Source organism: Hyperolius riggenbachi, chromosome 1 (genome assembly GCF_040937935.1).
Source record: "Hyperolius riggenbachi isolate aHypRig1 chromosome 1, aHypRig1.pri, whole genome shotgun sequence".
In the NCBI taxonomy this organism is placed as follows: domain Eukaryota; kingdom Metazoa; phylum Chordata; class Amphibia; order Anura; family Hyperoliidae; genus Hyperolius; species Hyperolius riggenbachi.
Window position 1 is genome coordinate 519,077,633 of NC_090646.1, and position 12,253 is coordinate 519,089,885.

Below are 12,253 nucleotides of genomic sequence, written 5' to 3' on the forward strand. Positions count from 1 at the left end.
ACCTGAACCATGCATGCAGCAAATCCAGAGCCAAAAGAGTCTCTCTTTTCTGATGTCTTTTCAAGCCCAAGCCTGCCCCCTTCTGGCTCTGCTATAATGACTCAGCTATAATGATTCCTGAGCAAAGCGAGACTGAATGGTCAGTCAGGGATTTTATCAGGGCTGATAACAGGCTGAGCAGTGAAGAATGAAGCCGAAAGCAGGGTAGGTGTTTTCTCTAATGTTCCCACTGATATATATGGTGAAATACCTGAGGGTGCTTCGTCTCTGGTTCACAAACATCTGATCTGCATGCTTGTTCAGGGTTTATAGCTGAAAGTATTAGAGGCAGAGGACCAGCAGGACAGCCAGGCAACTTGTATTGTTTAAGAGGAAATAAATGTGGCAGCTGCTATATTCTGTGCCATTCTTCAATGAGCATTCACTTTTTCTGTAATGCTCATTTTGAAAAATGAAGATGTAGAAAGCTCAAGCACTGAAATGCAGTCTGTACCTCTTGTTGAAGTACAACAGCTTTTGTAAGTATAGCCACGCCCCATGCTGTCCCACCTGACCATACATCCGTCTGTCCATTGGAGCAGAGGCTGGATTATGGTCACGTTTTATGATGCTACACCCTCACATTACCACTTGTGCACTAGTTTATTATGAGGTGGGTGAGGGAGGCTGCAGAATTACGATGTGTAGCTAGGCTTCCTGCTCACAGAACTGCCATCTTCTGCTCCAATGCACACCATGCTGTATGGTGCAGTGGGCAAGTGTGGTCATGGCTATGGTTACTGCCTGCACTACTAGGAAGCGCAGATAGTAATGAGAATTGTGATGGCTTCCTGCTAAACTTAAAGAAGAAAAAAGCTCTGCAGAAAAGGTGGCAATGTTATGAAGAATGCAGCCTTACCTTACCCATAGTGAACATGTCACATATGACACAGGTTTGCTTTAAACAAAGGGATACAATCTTCAATAAACTTTGGCAAAAAATGCTCAGAAATGCAGTGGTACTCAGTGCTGTATACTTACTGCAAGAGCACCATTGCCAATAATGGTGAGAGGGATATAGAGGCTGCCATATTTATTTCCTTTTAAAACGGCTGCCCTGCTGATCTCTTTGGCTGCAGTAGTGTCTGCATCACACATGTAACCAACATGTGATTAATCTAATCTAATTGAGTCAGAAACGTCTGATCTGCATGCTCGTTCAGGGTCTATGGCTAAATGCATTGGAGGCAGAGAATCAGCAGGGCAGGCAGGTCATTTGCATAATATGTCAGCCTCCATATCCTTAACACTTCAGGTGTCCTTTAAGGAATTCTTCATACTAGATAACAAATGTCCCTTTTATTCTAGAGCCTTGGTACTTATTGTTTGGATCTGAAATTAGAGTGAGTGATTTGATATGGTGAACAGATTTGCTTATATACATTTTAAGAGGCTTCATCCAGAGGATACCTCGATGAAGATTTTGCTTTGTTGTCCTCTGGAATAGTTCTTGCTGATTTCTACTCAGAAGAAATGCTACTTAACAGTTTAACAGCAGAATGTGTTTGCATTTACTGTGTATATTTATGTACATACTCTGTATACTCTCTATGCACTAGTAGTGCTTGAAGGTAGTCTCTGTATTGTTCATTCTATGGCTGATCTTTCATTCTCTTGTGTTGCTAGGTGCTGGATGACCCCAGTGAGGACCATCTGTATATGGGTATACAATTTTCACTTACTTCAAATGCTATTGCTCTGCTGCTTCTTTTATTTGAGAATTCTGCCTGCTGTAAAGAACATTAATATTGCTACCTATAGTCTTATCCAGTTTTGCTGGATTCTTCCCATGGTGAAAATGTGCTGCATCCCATGGCAACCCGCATTAGCTGCTGCTGCTGTTCTGCTGTGAGCTGGACTGATCAAAGTGAATATTTCAGTGACTGGGACACCCAGGAGACAGTATTATGCTTGGCTTCAAGAAATCCTTCCAGATCAGAGTAAAACGAATTATCAAGGTCTTCTGTAAACACTTCCACAGCTATATAGCACATCTCCCTCCCAGTAATGCACTCTTCTGTTTAGGAGCCGCATTTTCTTAGGAAATGTGTATTGCTGTTTATGATTTTTTTTTTTTTCATTCCAGTCAACACAATGTTTTTATATTTATGCGTTTAATCAAGGGGGAGCTTCTTTTGTAATGTTACAGATGTATTTAGTACAGCAGTAAACTCACAATGTTTTGCCAATCTGCACTAGTCAAAGCAGCGAAAGCTCCTGTTTTGTTTTTGGTTTTTTTTTGTTATGTTTTTAATTGAAATATTTTAATATTGTTCCTAAAAATAAAAGTATATTTTTTTAAATGTTTGTTCTAAACCAAGTAGAAAACTGTAACATAAAAACACAACAATTACATTCCCTTTAAAGGAGAGAAATGAGGGATTGTTGGTTTTAGAAAGCATTCGTTTTACAGAGTTGGCACATTAGGGCTTCATCATGTTTAGGGGTTGGTTCACACGACATGTAAAAATGGACAGTTTTCTGCAACGGAGACCAACGGATAAACAGACAAGTCCACTCATCCAATTTTATCAATAGGGCCGATTCAGACTTGTCTGTTTCTAATTAATCCTTTCTCTCCGTAGCAGAAATGGAACGCAAATTCGGGTCCTGCTCGACTTTTCTGGACACTGCAGAAACTCCTGACACTGACGGAAACAATAATTTCCTATTGAAATGGATTAGATTCACTCTCACTAGTATTTAAAACACAGACCTGGTGGGTAGAACAAGGGAAGAGGGGAATTTCCTGCCCCTCTTCCCACTATTTGCACATTATTGTGGTACAGAAGGAAAGCATATTGGGTACTATTGCCCTTATCCAAGTCACTTATTCTCGTCAGTTTTCTCCTAGGAGATAGGTTTTTCAGCAGCTGAAAAAGTATTAAAAAAAGTAAGTAAAAAGTACTGTCAAATTTATTCTATTTTCTTGCTTGCTGATGGCTTAAAAGTATTGTATCGATAAATGTGAAATTTCACGTAGGAGAAAACTTAAGAGAAAAAGTAAATTGGACTGGGCCCTGTGGCTGATATTCTTTCCTTTTAACCCTTTAGCAGCCAAATATTGTAAAACTTTATTTGGCTGCACGGTTTAATTTTTTCTGCTGCTGGTGAAGTGTGTCTTCCCTGGTCGTGCAGGGTATGCGGAGAAGGTGGCAGGGAGCGTTTTATAGTTACGTGTGGATTGGCTTCTTCTCTCCTACACCGTGAGGACGATGTACTCCTGACATGTCTTCTCTGTTCTGATCACATGATATGACGTGATGGGGATCCAGGTAACCATGTCAGCGCCACCCGGTGATGGAAGAGTCACTTTAACTAGCTGGGGTATGTAACAAGGAGCCATCTTAACTGTGGAGCATTAATGCCACCATTTATAAGCACCTGACTCTAGTCATATGTATGTACATGGTGTTGGTGTCCTATACTTAAAACATTCCCAGCTGCTTTGATTGCAGGCTGGATATACGGCATACAGGTGACACATTCTGTATTTCTCCTACCTTACTAAGCACTGCTGACACTCTGCTTTTTACACCAGTCGTTGAAGAGCAGATGCAATAATAATTGGAACATGACTGCACATAACATGTCAGTGATTAGATGTGACTCTGAGGCACTGGAGTGCAATTCTAGAAAATCAAGCACTTGTCAAAGTCAAATGTGAGGTCTGGAAGCCACTTTGGTAAAAAAACTGACACTGCCTTGAGTAGCTTTGATGTTTAAAGCCGAAATCCATGAGCATTTTTTATACGCATGTCATTTAAAATGAGCACAAAAAGGTCTATCAAGCTTCACTGCAGTATTTGCAAACTGCAAAAGTAAAGTATGTATTGTACCAGTTTACAAACCCTTTGAAAACACTGTCTACTAATAACTGCCTGCTATAGATGCAAGGATTGGTAAGAGGTAGAGGGCCATAGTCGCACAATTTGTGCATCTGTAAGGCTTTCACACATATCACAATTAATCGAATTGCACATCTAATTCAAGTCAATGGAATTGAGAAACAAGTTCATGAACGCTCTACCCCCATTGTAACACATACCAGTCGGTGCAGGATCTAGAGAGCCAATCCTTGAACACACACTAGAGAAGAAGGATCCGCAGACCAGACTTGGCTCAGTGAAAAAATGTCCGTTCTTTTATTAGAAAAATCCACATGACAAGAAATGGTGCAATAAAATCACAGGGTCGACTAAAGCGTGTCGGGCTTGACTAAGGGTAGATTGTAAGCCCGACACGCGTTAGTCGACCCTGTGATTTTATTGCACCATTTCTTGTCATGTGGATTTTTCTAATAAAAGAACGGACATTTTTTCACTGAGCCAAGTCTGGTCTGCGGATCCTTCTTCCCTCAATGGAATTGAATTTTTTTGCATCCAGATCTTTTGATGGAAAAAAAAGGCCTTCATGTATGCCTTTTTTTCCACATCGAACATCTAAATTGCATACAATGCAAGTCAGGGAAAATGCAAATCTTTAAATTCCAAACACGAAAATTTGCAGGCAAATGTGAAGTTGAAGTGTACAAGAGGTCTAAACATAGACCGAATCGATACTTACCCGGGGCTTTCTCCAGCCCCATAAACATGTGCGAAACCCTCGCCGTCCTCCCGTGGTCTGCCGTTCAGCTGCGATCAGCCCTGGTAACTGGCTCAGTCAAAATGAACTTCCGCACACTCATACAAATCCTCCATGCGAATCCATTCACAAAAATCATGCAACAATCAATGCTGTCCCTACAGCCAAGTAAAAAGCTGGGATCTTAGTTACAAGAATAAAGTCTCTTGCGTAATCACATACACCGCGTAGAGGTAGCCCAATGTGGTATGTGTCCTAGCTCTGGCCCTGTAACATGCATAGCACAAACATGCATGCAGCGCATCAAAACCTATCTAAGGAATAGCAGCACATATCCTTCCTGTCCTCCCTGGGACAGATAGTGCATCTAACTAATCCTGCAAGGGAGCTGCTAGTACCTAAATATGTACCATCACACAGGCGCCAGGTGTCACCCGGACCTTATACTGATGTATGCTCCTATGTTATATTGCCTGAAGAAGCAGGTTTACACCTGTGAAACGTGTTGCAGCCCCCCTGTTTTGGAGTATGCCAATAAAATGTAATTCTATTTTGAATACACAGTTTCTAGTTTCTGCTTACAGGAGGTAAGTCCACCACTGCCTCCAAAGCATTTTTAACCTTTTTATTACTTTTGATTTTACCCTGTTGGCCCCTCTGTTTTTCTCTACGTACATATGTACCATGAATACCATGTGTGAATATCCTTAAAATAGCCAAGCAGGTAAAACGTCAGACCTAGGCAGGGTTCACACACATTAAAATTAGCTTCTGGTTTTCTGAAAACCTCATCACAGTACATATAATGTATTTCAATGGCATTGCATTTTATTTGCATTTATCTGCGAATTTGAATTCACAATTTTTCTGTTTTTATTACTAAGAAACACGTTTTTGCATCAGATATCATTTTCAAGTAAATTAACTTATTCGGTATTCACAGAAAAGCTGCAGTGTCAACTTCCGCATATAAAAAAATCACAAAATCTAGCACAAATGTTCATTCAAAATTTAACACAAATCACAAACACAGAATCCTGCTTGAATAAATCACAGGCTTTAAGGCAAGGACAAGTGTGAGCAGGGTCGGACTGGGACACTGGGGGCCCACCAAAGAAAATCCAACCTGGGGCCCACACATCCCATGATTGCGGTGAAAAAAGGCGTAACCATGCACCGGAAGGTGGGCGTGGTCATGATGTATTATGGACAGGGCCAAATGTACATGATCTTAGCAGCACTGTAATTCAGAGACACTGCTGCCCAGCAAAACTTTACATAGAGTCCCCTCCTTCAATATAAAGTAATGTCCTACTTTGCAGAGGTTGCAACCGCATCGGGGCCCCGAAGGACCCTCCCTCAACTACAGTATTACCTCTCTATTGGTCCTGTGCTCATAATAATCACTTCTATAGATACTTTGAACAGTGGTAATCATTAACAAGCTATTTCCCACCCCCTTCTTGCACCTCTGACACTGTAGTTGCCACTGGTTTTGGTGTGTCGTATCAATTGTTATGTATAGAGTGCTTGGGGGGGGCCATTGTAAAACTTGCATCGAGGCCTACAGCTTCTTAGCTACGCCACTGTTCTCAGCATGAGTGATTACAGCACTGAGAAGAGAATTTTTGTGCTGCAGGCAGCAATTGGAGCTCTGTCAGACAAGGAGGGGGGGCCCACCGAGGGAAAAAACTGTACTACTGTGGCCCAGTCAGACCCTGATGTGTGAGTGACCCAGTTGTTAGTAAAGAAGAAGAGTGGCATACTGGAGAACTGCACCATGCTCTTGCCTAGGAGCAGAGTCCCAGGTTCAAATTTGGGTCAGGAAACTATCTGCATGGAGTATTTACATTGTTTGCATGCATTTCTTCTGCACACTCCAGTGTCCTCACATATACCAAAACGCACAGAGGCTCCTCCACATTTGGCCTAAGTATATGATGGGAACACAAGACGATGGCTATGGTAGAAACTGGACTGAAGCGGACAGTTGGTGACGTGACTGTTGTGCAGCAGAAGGATGTCAGCGCTGTATAAATACACAGTGATAATAACAGACATGTGCACAGTTTGCTCTGCATATTTAATTTATCTGTGATTGAAACACACAAACGCCTAATCCAATCTTCTCTTCTTGTTTTCCAGTGTTTGAACTAGTTAAAAAGGGGTAAGTTTGGTTTTATTATTCTGTTTATGCCATTGATCAGCAAAATAATTTTAACGGTATATGTATGAATTTATATGACCTGATTGGCAGATTGGTTACCATCCTTTGAGATGACTGAAGATTTTCCAAAAGATCTTTTCTACTGGCTTCCCTGTTCTGAAGATATTGATTTACAACGGGCGTCCCCAACCTTTTTTTTTATTTTTTTATTTTTATTTTCAGCCTGAGGAATGCTTTAAAGTTGGAACTTTTTCCGGGGGAGGGGGGGGGGGGGGGGGGTAGGTGGTTTTGATGGTGTGTGGTGGTGGTGTTCCTCAAGGATTGGGGAGTATGGTGGTGGTGTGTGTGTGTGGGAAGGGGGGTAATAGAGCATAGGGGGTAAGAGACAGGTGCAGGTGTATGGAGACGGGCTACCACCTCACACGAACACATTTTAACTTGGCCAGAGTGACACCCCCAACCTAAAACTGCTGCTCACACCCTCTGGACCTGCCCACTGCCATCTTCTAACATGAACAATTTTACCAATTTAACAGGTTTAGGCAGCATGAAGACAGAAAAAGTGTTGGATGCAGGACATGTCATTTGTCGTGCAGGACAGTGTTGGATGCAGGACATGTCATTTGTCGTGCAGGACAGTGTTGGATGCAGGACAGTGTTGGATGCAGGACATGTCATTTGTCGTGCAGGACATGTCATTTGTCGTGCAGGACAGTGTTGGATGCAGGACATGTCATTTGTCGTGCAGGACAGTGTTGGATGCAGGACAGTGTTGGATGCAGGACATGTCATTTGTCGTGCAGGACAGTGTTGGATGCAGGACATGTCATTTGTCGTGCAGGACAGTGTTGGATGCAGGACATGTCATTTGTCGTGCAGGACAGTGTTGGATGCAGGACATGTCATTTGTCGTGCAGGACAGTGTTGGATGCAGGATATGTCATTTGTCATGCAGGACAGTGTTGGATGCAGGACATGTCATTTGTCGTGCAGGACAGTGTTGGATGCAGGACATGTCATTTGTCATGCAGGACAGTGTTGGATGCAGGACATGTCATTTGTCGTGCAGAACACTGTTTGATGCAGGACATGTCATTTGTCATGCAGGACAGTGTTGGATGCAGGACATGTCCTTTTCCTATTTGGACATTATTAAACACCTTTGTTTTAGTAGATGAAACTTGGGCATTAGATACAAAAATATACATTTTGATCCCTGGAGGTTCTCTTCAACCTCTGGTTGCTGGAAGACTACAGGTTCAGTGGGTCCATTGTTGGTGTTTGTTTCTCAGTTTAAAATTACTTGTTTATCTGTGGAAGCAGACTACTTGTTCCTTTTCCATTAAAACCATGATGTGATATTTGGTTGATGCAGGGGTGTAACTAGACTTAACTGGGCCCCCTTGGTCCTCGAACACCATGCAGGTCACGTGATCGAGAGCCGGTGAATGGCAGCAGAGAGTGTTCTGCTGTGATGCAGCGTCTGGAAACAGGAATATATAACAGATGACAGGTGCAGGTGTATGGAGACGGGCTACCACCTCACACGAACACATTTTAACTTGGCCAGAGTGACACCCCCAACCTAAAACTGCTGCTCACACACTCTGGACCTGCCCACTGCCATCTTCTAACATGAACAATTTTACCAATTTAACAGGTTTAGGCAGCATGAAGACAGAAAAAGTGTTGGATGCAGGACATGTCATTTGTCGTGCAGGACAGTGTTGGATGCAGGACATGTCATTTGTCGTGCAGGACAGTGTTGGATGCAGGACAGTGTTGGATGCAGGACATGTCATTTGTCGTGCAGGACATGTCATTTGTCGTGCAGGACAGTGTTGGATGCAGGACATGTCATTTGTCGTGCAGGACAGTGTTGGATGCAGGACATGTCATTTGTCGTGCAGGACAGTGTTGGATGCAGGACATGTCATTTGTCGTGCAGGACAGTGTTGGATGCAGGACATGTCATTTGTCATGCAGGACAGTGTTGGATGCAGGACAAGTCATTTGTCGTGCAGAACACTGTTTGATGCAGGACATGTCATTTGTCATGCAGGACAGTGTTGGATGCAGGACATGTCCTTTTCCTATTTGGACATTATTAAACACCTTTGTTTTAGTAGATGAAACTTGGGCATTAGATACAAAAATATACATTTTGATCCCTGGAGGTTCTCTTCAACCTCTGGTTGCTGGAAGACTACAGGTTCAGTGGGTCCATTGTTGGTGTTTGTTTCTCAGTTTAAAATTACTTGTTTATCTGTGGAAGCAGACTACTTGTTCCTTTTCCATTAAAACCATGATGTGATATTTGGTTGATGCAGGGGTGTAACTAGACTTAACTGGGCCCCCTTGGTCCTCGAACACCATGCAGGTCACGTGATCGAGAGCCGGTGAATGGCAGCAGAGAGTGTTCTGCTGTGATGCAGCGTCTGGAAACAGGGATATATAACACTCAATCCCGCTACTCGCTAATCTGCCTGGTGAGAGGAGGTGGCAAGCACGGTTTTTGTGAGCAAACAGGGATGTTTTTTGGTAATTGGCTGCACTTGTGGTTGGGGAGAGGGAGGAGGAGGGGCACTCAAAGCCTCTGGGCCCCCCTGCGATGGCGGGGGTCACAGGGTTGATTGTTACGCCCCTAGGTAGATGGTTAGTTTATGTAACCCCTGTATGGTGAACTATGTTAAGGTGGTTACCATATCCAGTTGTGATTGGATTTTAGTTGTATGAGTGTGGTTGGGAGTGAAAAAGGCCCTGTGAGAAATGGACCAGAAGGACAATGACTTTTCTTTAGATCTGGTTAATGAGATGCAAATAATTCCAAGTTAATGCAGCACCCTCCCCCCATCCGGGAATAGGAACAGAGCAGCCTTGGCCCTGTCTGCAAAGGGATTGCGTCCTGTTCCTTACGTCTGAAGTGAAAGGGATATGGGGGCTGCTATATTTATTACCTATTAATCAATACCAGTTTCCTGGCAGCCTGCTCATCTTTCATGCATCACTAGTGTCTGAATTACCTACCTGGAGCAAGCAGGCAGCAAATCCAGTCAATCTTCAATCAGAAACATGCTCTGCATGCTTGTTCAGTAAGCCAGCACCTATTCAGCAAGGAGACCTTGGGCAAGACTCCCTTACACTGCTACTGCCTACTGAGCACACCCTAGTGGCTTCAGCTCAAGCACTTTGAGTCCACCGGGAGAAAAGCGCAATATAAATGTTATTTGTATTATCTTGTTGGGGGTCTATGGCTTAAAGTATTAGAGCCAGAGGGTCGGCAGAAAAGCCAGGGAGTCGTCAGTCTTCATATTCCTCTCACTTCAGGTGTCCTTTAAGGCCTGATGGGATTCAGTTAAGGGTAGGAATTTATCACTGCTTTTAGGTGTTCCCAAGCTCAGATGAGATGCAATATTTCAGGTTTATCTGGACATGCCTGGCATAGTTATATGAAGATTCTTCCATTATCACAATCGCTATACAATCCAGCTTGTGTTGTAGGCTAGTATTTTCTGTTGCCTGGAAAGCCATGTGCAGGAAGCACTTCACTTCCTCCTGCTTTTACTGCATATCAGATAATCTGTGACCAGATAGATCTGTGTGTACTGGTGTGACCTGGATCTTGGGAGAGACCATATCACCCTGCAAGTAATTGCCTGGCATTTCCCTCACTGATAACACATTATAAGAATGGCAGCTGCCAGAAGATAACAATGTAATGGTTACTAGTGTTTCTTTGTCACTAGGATGTGAGCAATTTGCTGCTACTCCCTTTAGCTGACAAGCTGCAGATACATAGTTGCTTGTGACCAAATAACCATATTATTATTATTATTATTATTATTATTGATTTATAAAGCGCCAACATATTCCGTATGCTCTGAAGTGAGAGGAACACAGAACCTGCCGTTGCTGACTTTATTTGAAAAAAAATTAAATAAAAAATTCTACAATATATGCCAGGATTGTGTTCTGCAAGAGGCATAGAATCCAGGAGCAGCTCGCTTACGTAGTAAAACTTATAAGAGGTGCGGAGGCTGGTCAGTCTTATATGCTTCATCACCAACTGCTGCACCAGTTACTTTCTGGATTCGATAAGTATTGTTTCTATTATGTTGCCTATGTTTTTATGAAGATTTTAATGGAAGTTATGGAAGTTTTACTACGTAAGCGAGCTGCTCCTGGATTTTATGCCTCTTGTTGAATACTTTGCTATGGATCTTTGCTTAACAATTTAAGGACAGAGCTAATTGAAATCTACGCCCTGTTTTGGTGGGCTCCTGGCTGGCAGGGCGTAGATTTCAATTAGCCGCTGCTGCGGGAATCCGCCGTTTCTGTCGCTCTTGCCGCTTAATCACCGCCGTCTGTCGCGGCATCTCACTGGCTCTGCCTGTCTCTATGATGGCAGAGCCATGTAAGATGGTTAGGAGCCGGTTTTATTGGCTTCTGGCCCTGTCTTTCAATGTAAGCCGCTTCCATTGAAAGACAGGGTCAGGAGCCAATAAAAGGGGCTCGTGACCGGCTCATCATAGAGACAGCAGTGTGCATGGCCCAGGATCCCAACGTGCGGCAGTGACAGCGGTTGCAACGGGTATGTGCGGTGATTTGTCGGTATTACGTCGGGATTTAGCCGTTCCTGTACCAGCGGTCTCTGGTCCTTAAGGGGGCAGAGACCGCGGGTACTTCAGTGGTTAACCGGATGTTGCACCGCTTGAGAAAGTGTATTGTTGTTATCAGGCAGATTACTGGTGTGCACTCACTTTTGCTCTATATGTGGAATATGCCAGGATCGTGTCCTCTGAATGAAAGGAGTAATCAGAATTACATAATCCAGTTAGTCTCCAGTACGGATGATCAGTGAGATGCAAATGATTCAGATTTCATGCAGGATTATGTAAATTTTGTATGGAAATGTATGCAGCTTGAAAATGAACCAATTGGGTCCCACCAAGGTTTAAATAGATTGGTCCATTTTCAAGTTGCATATATTTGCATACAGAATTTACATAATCCTGCATGAACTTGGAATAATTTGCATCACAATGATCATCCCTAGTCCCCAGTTACTGAGCGAGATAGGGGACTTAAGAACAGACTCGGGTTCAAAACGAATCTTAAAGCGGATCCGAGATGAAAAACTAACTATAACAAGTAACTTGTCTATATATCTTATCTAAAGTTAAGATAGTTTACACATAAAATCTGGCTGCAAACAGCTTCAATAGAATATGATTATTTCTTCCTGTGATACAGCTTAGCTGCATCTTCAGCACTCAGCCTGTGAAATAAACCTAATCCCTCCTCCCTTCTGCCTCTGAAATCTCTGGCAAGTAATACCTCCCCCTCCTCCTGCCCAGACTGAGCTCCCATGAGCCCTTGCTACTGTCTGAAAATGCCAAGGCTCTCTGAAATGCTGTGGGGGAGGCTTGTTTAGTTTATAGGGAATAAGAGTATTAAAACAAA

At 43.0% G+C, this 12,253-nt stretch overlaps 1 protein-coding gene across 7 annotated transcripts in view; it reads left to right on the forward strand.

Annotated features, from left to right (window-relative positions):
* The window catches only part of CAMKK2 (calcium/calmodulin dependent protein kinase kinase 2), a 130,496-nt gene that overhangs the window by 85,766 nt on the left and 32,477 nt on the right, over positions 1-12,253 (forward strand). For all 7 annotated transcript variants that reach the window (XM_068245148.1, XM_068245139.1, XM_068245159.1 and 4 more), the window contains 2 exons: positions 1,666-1,702; positions 6,769-6,790. In XM_068245148.1, the coding sequence (XP_068101249.1) occupies positions 1,666-1,702; positions 6,769-6,790 (59 nt within the window). The remainder of the gene's footprint in view (positions 1-1,665; positions 1,703-6,768; positions 6,791-12,253) is intronic.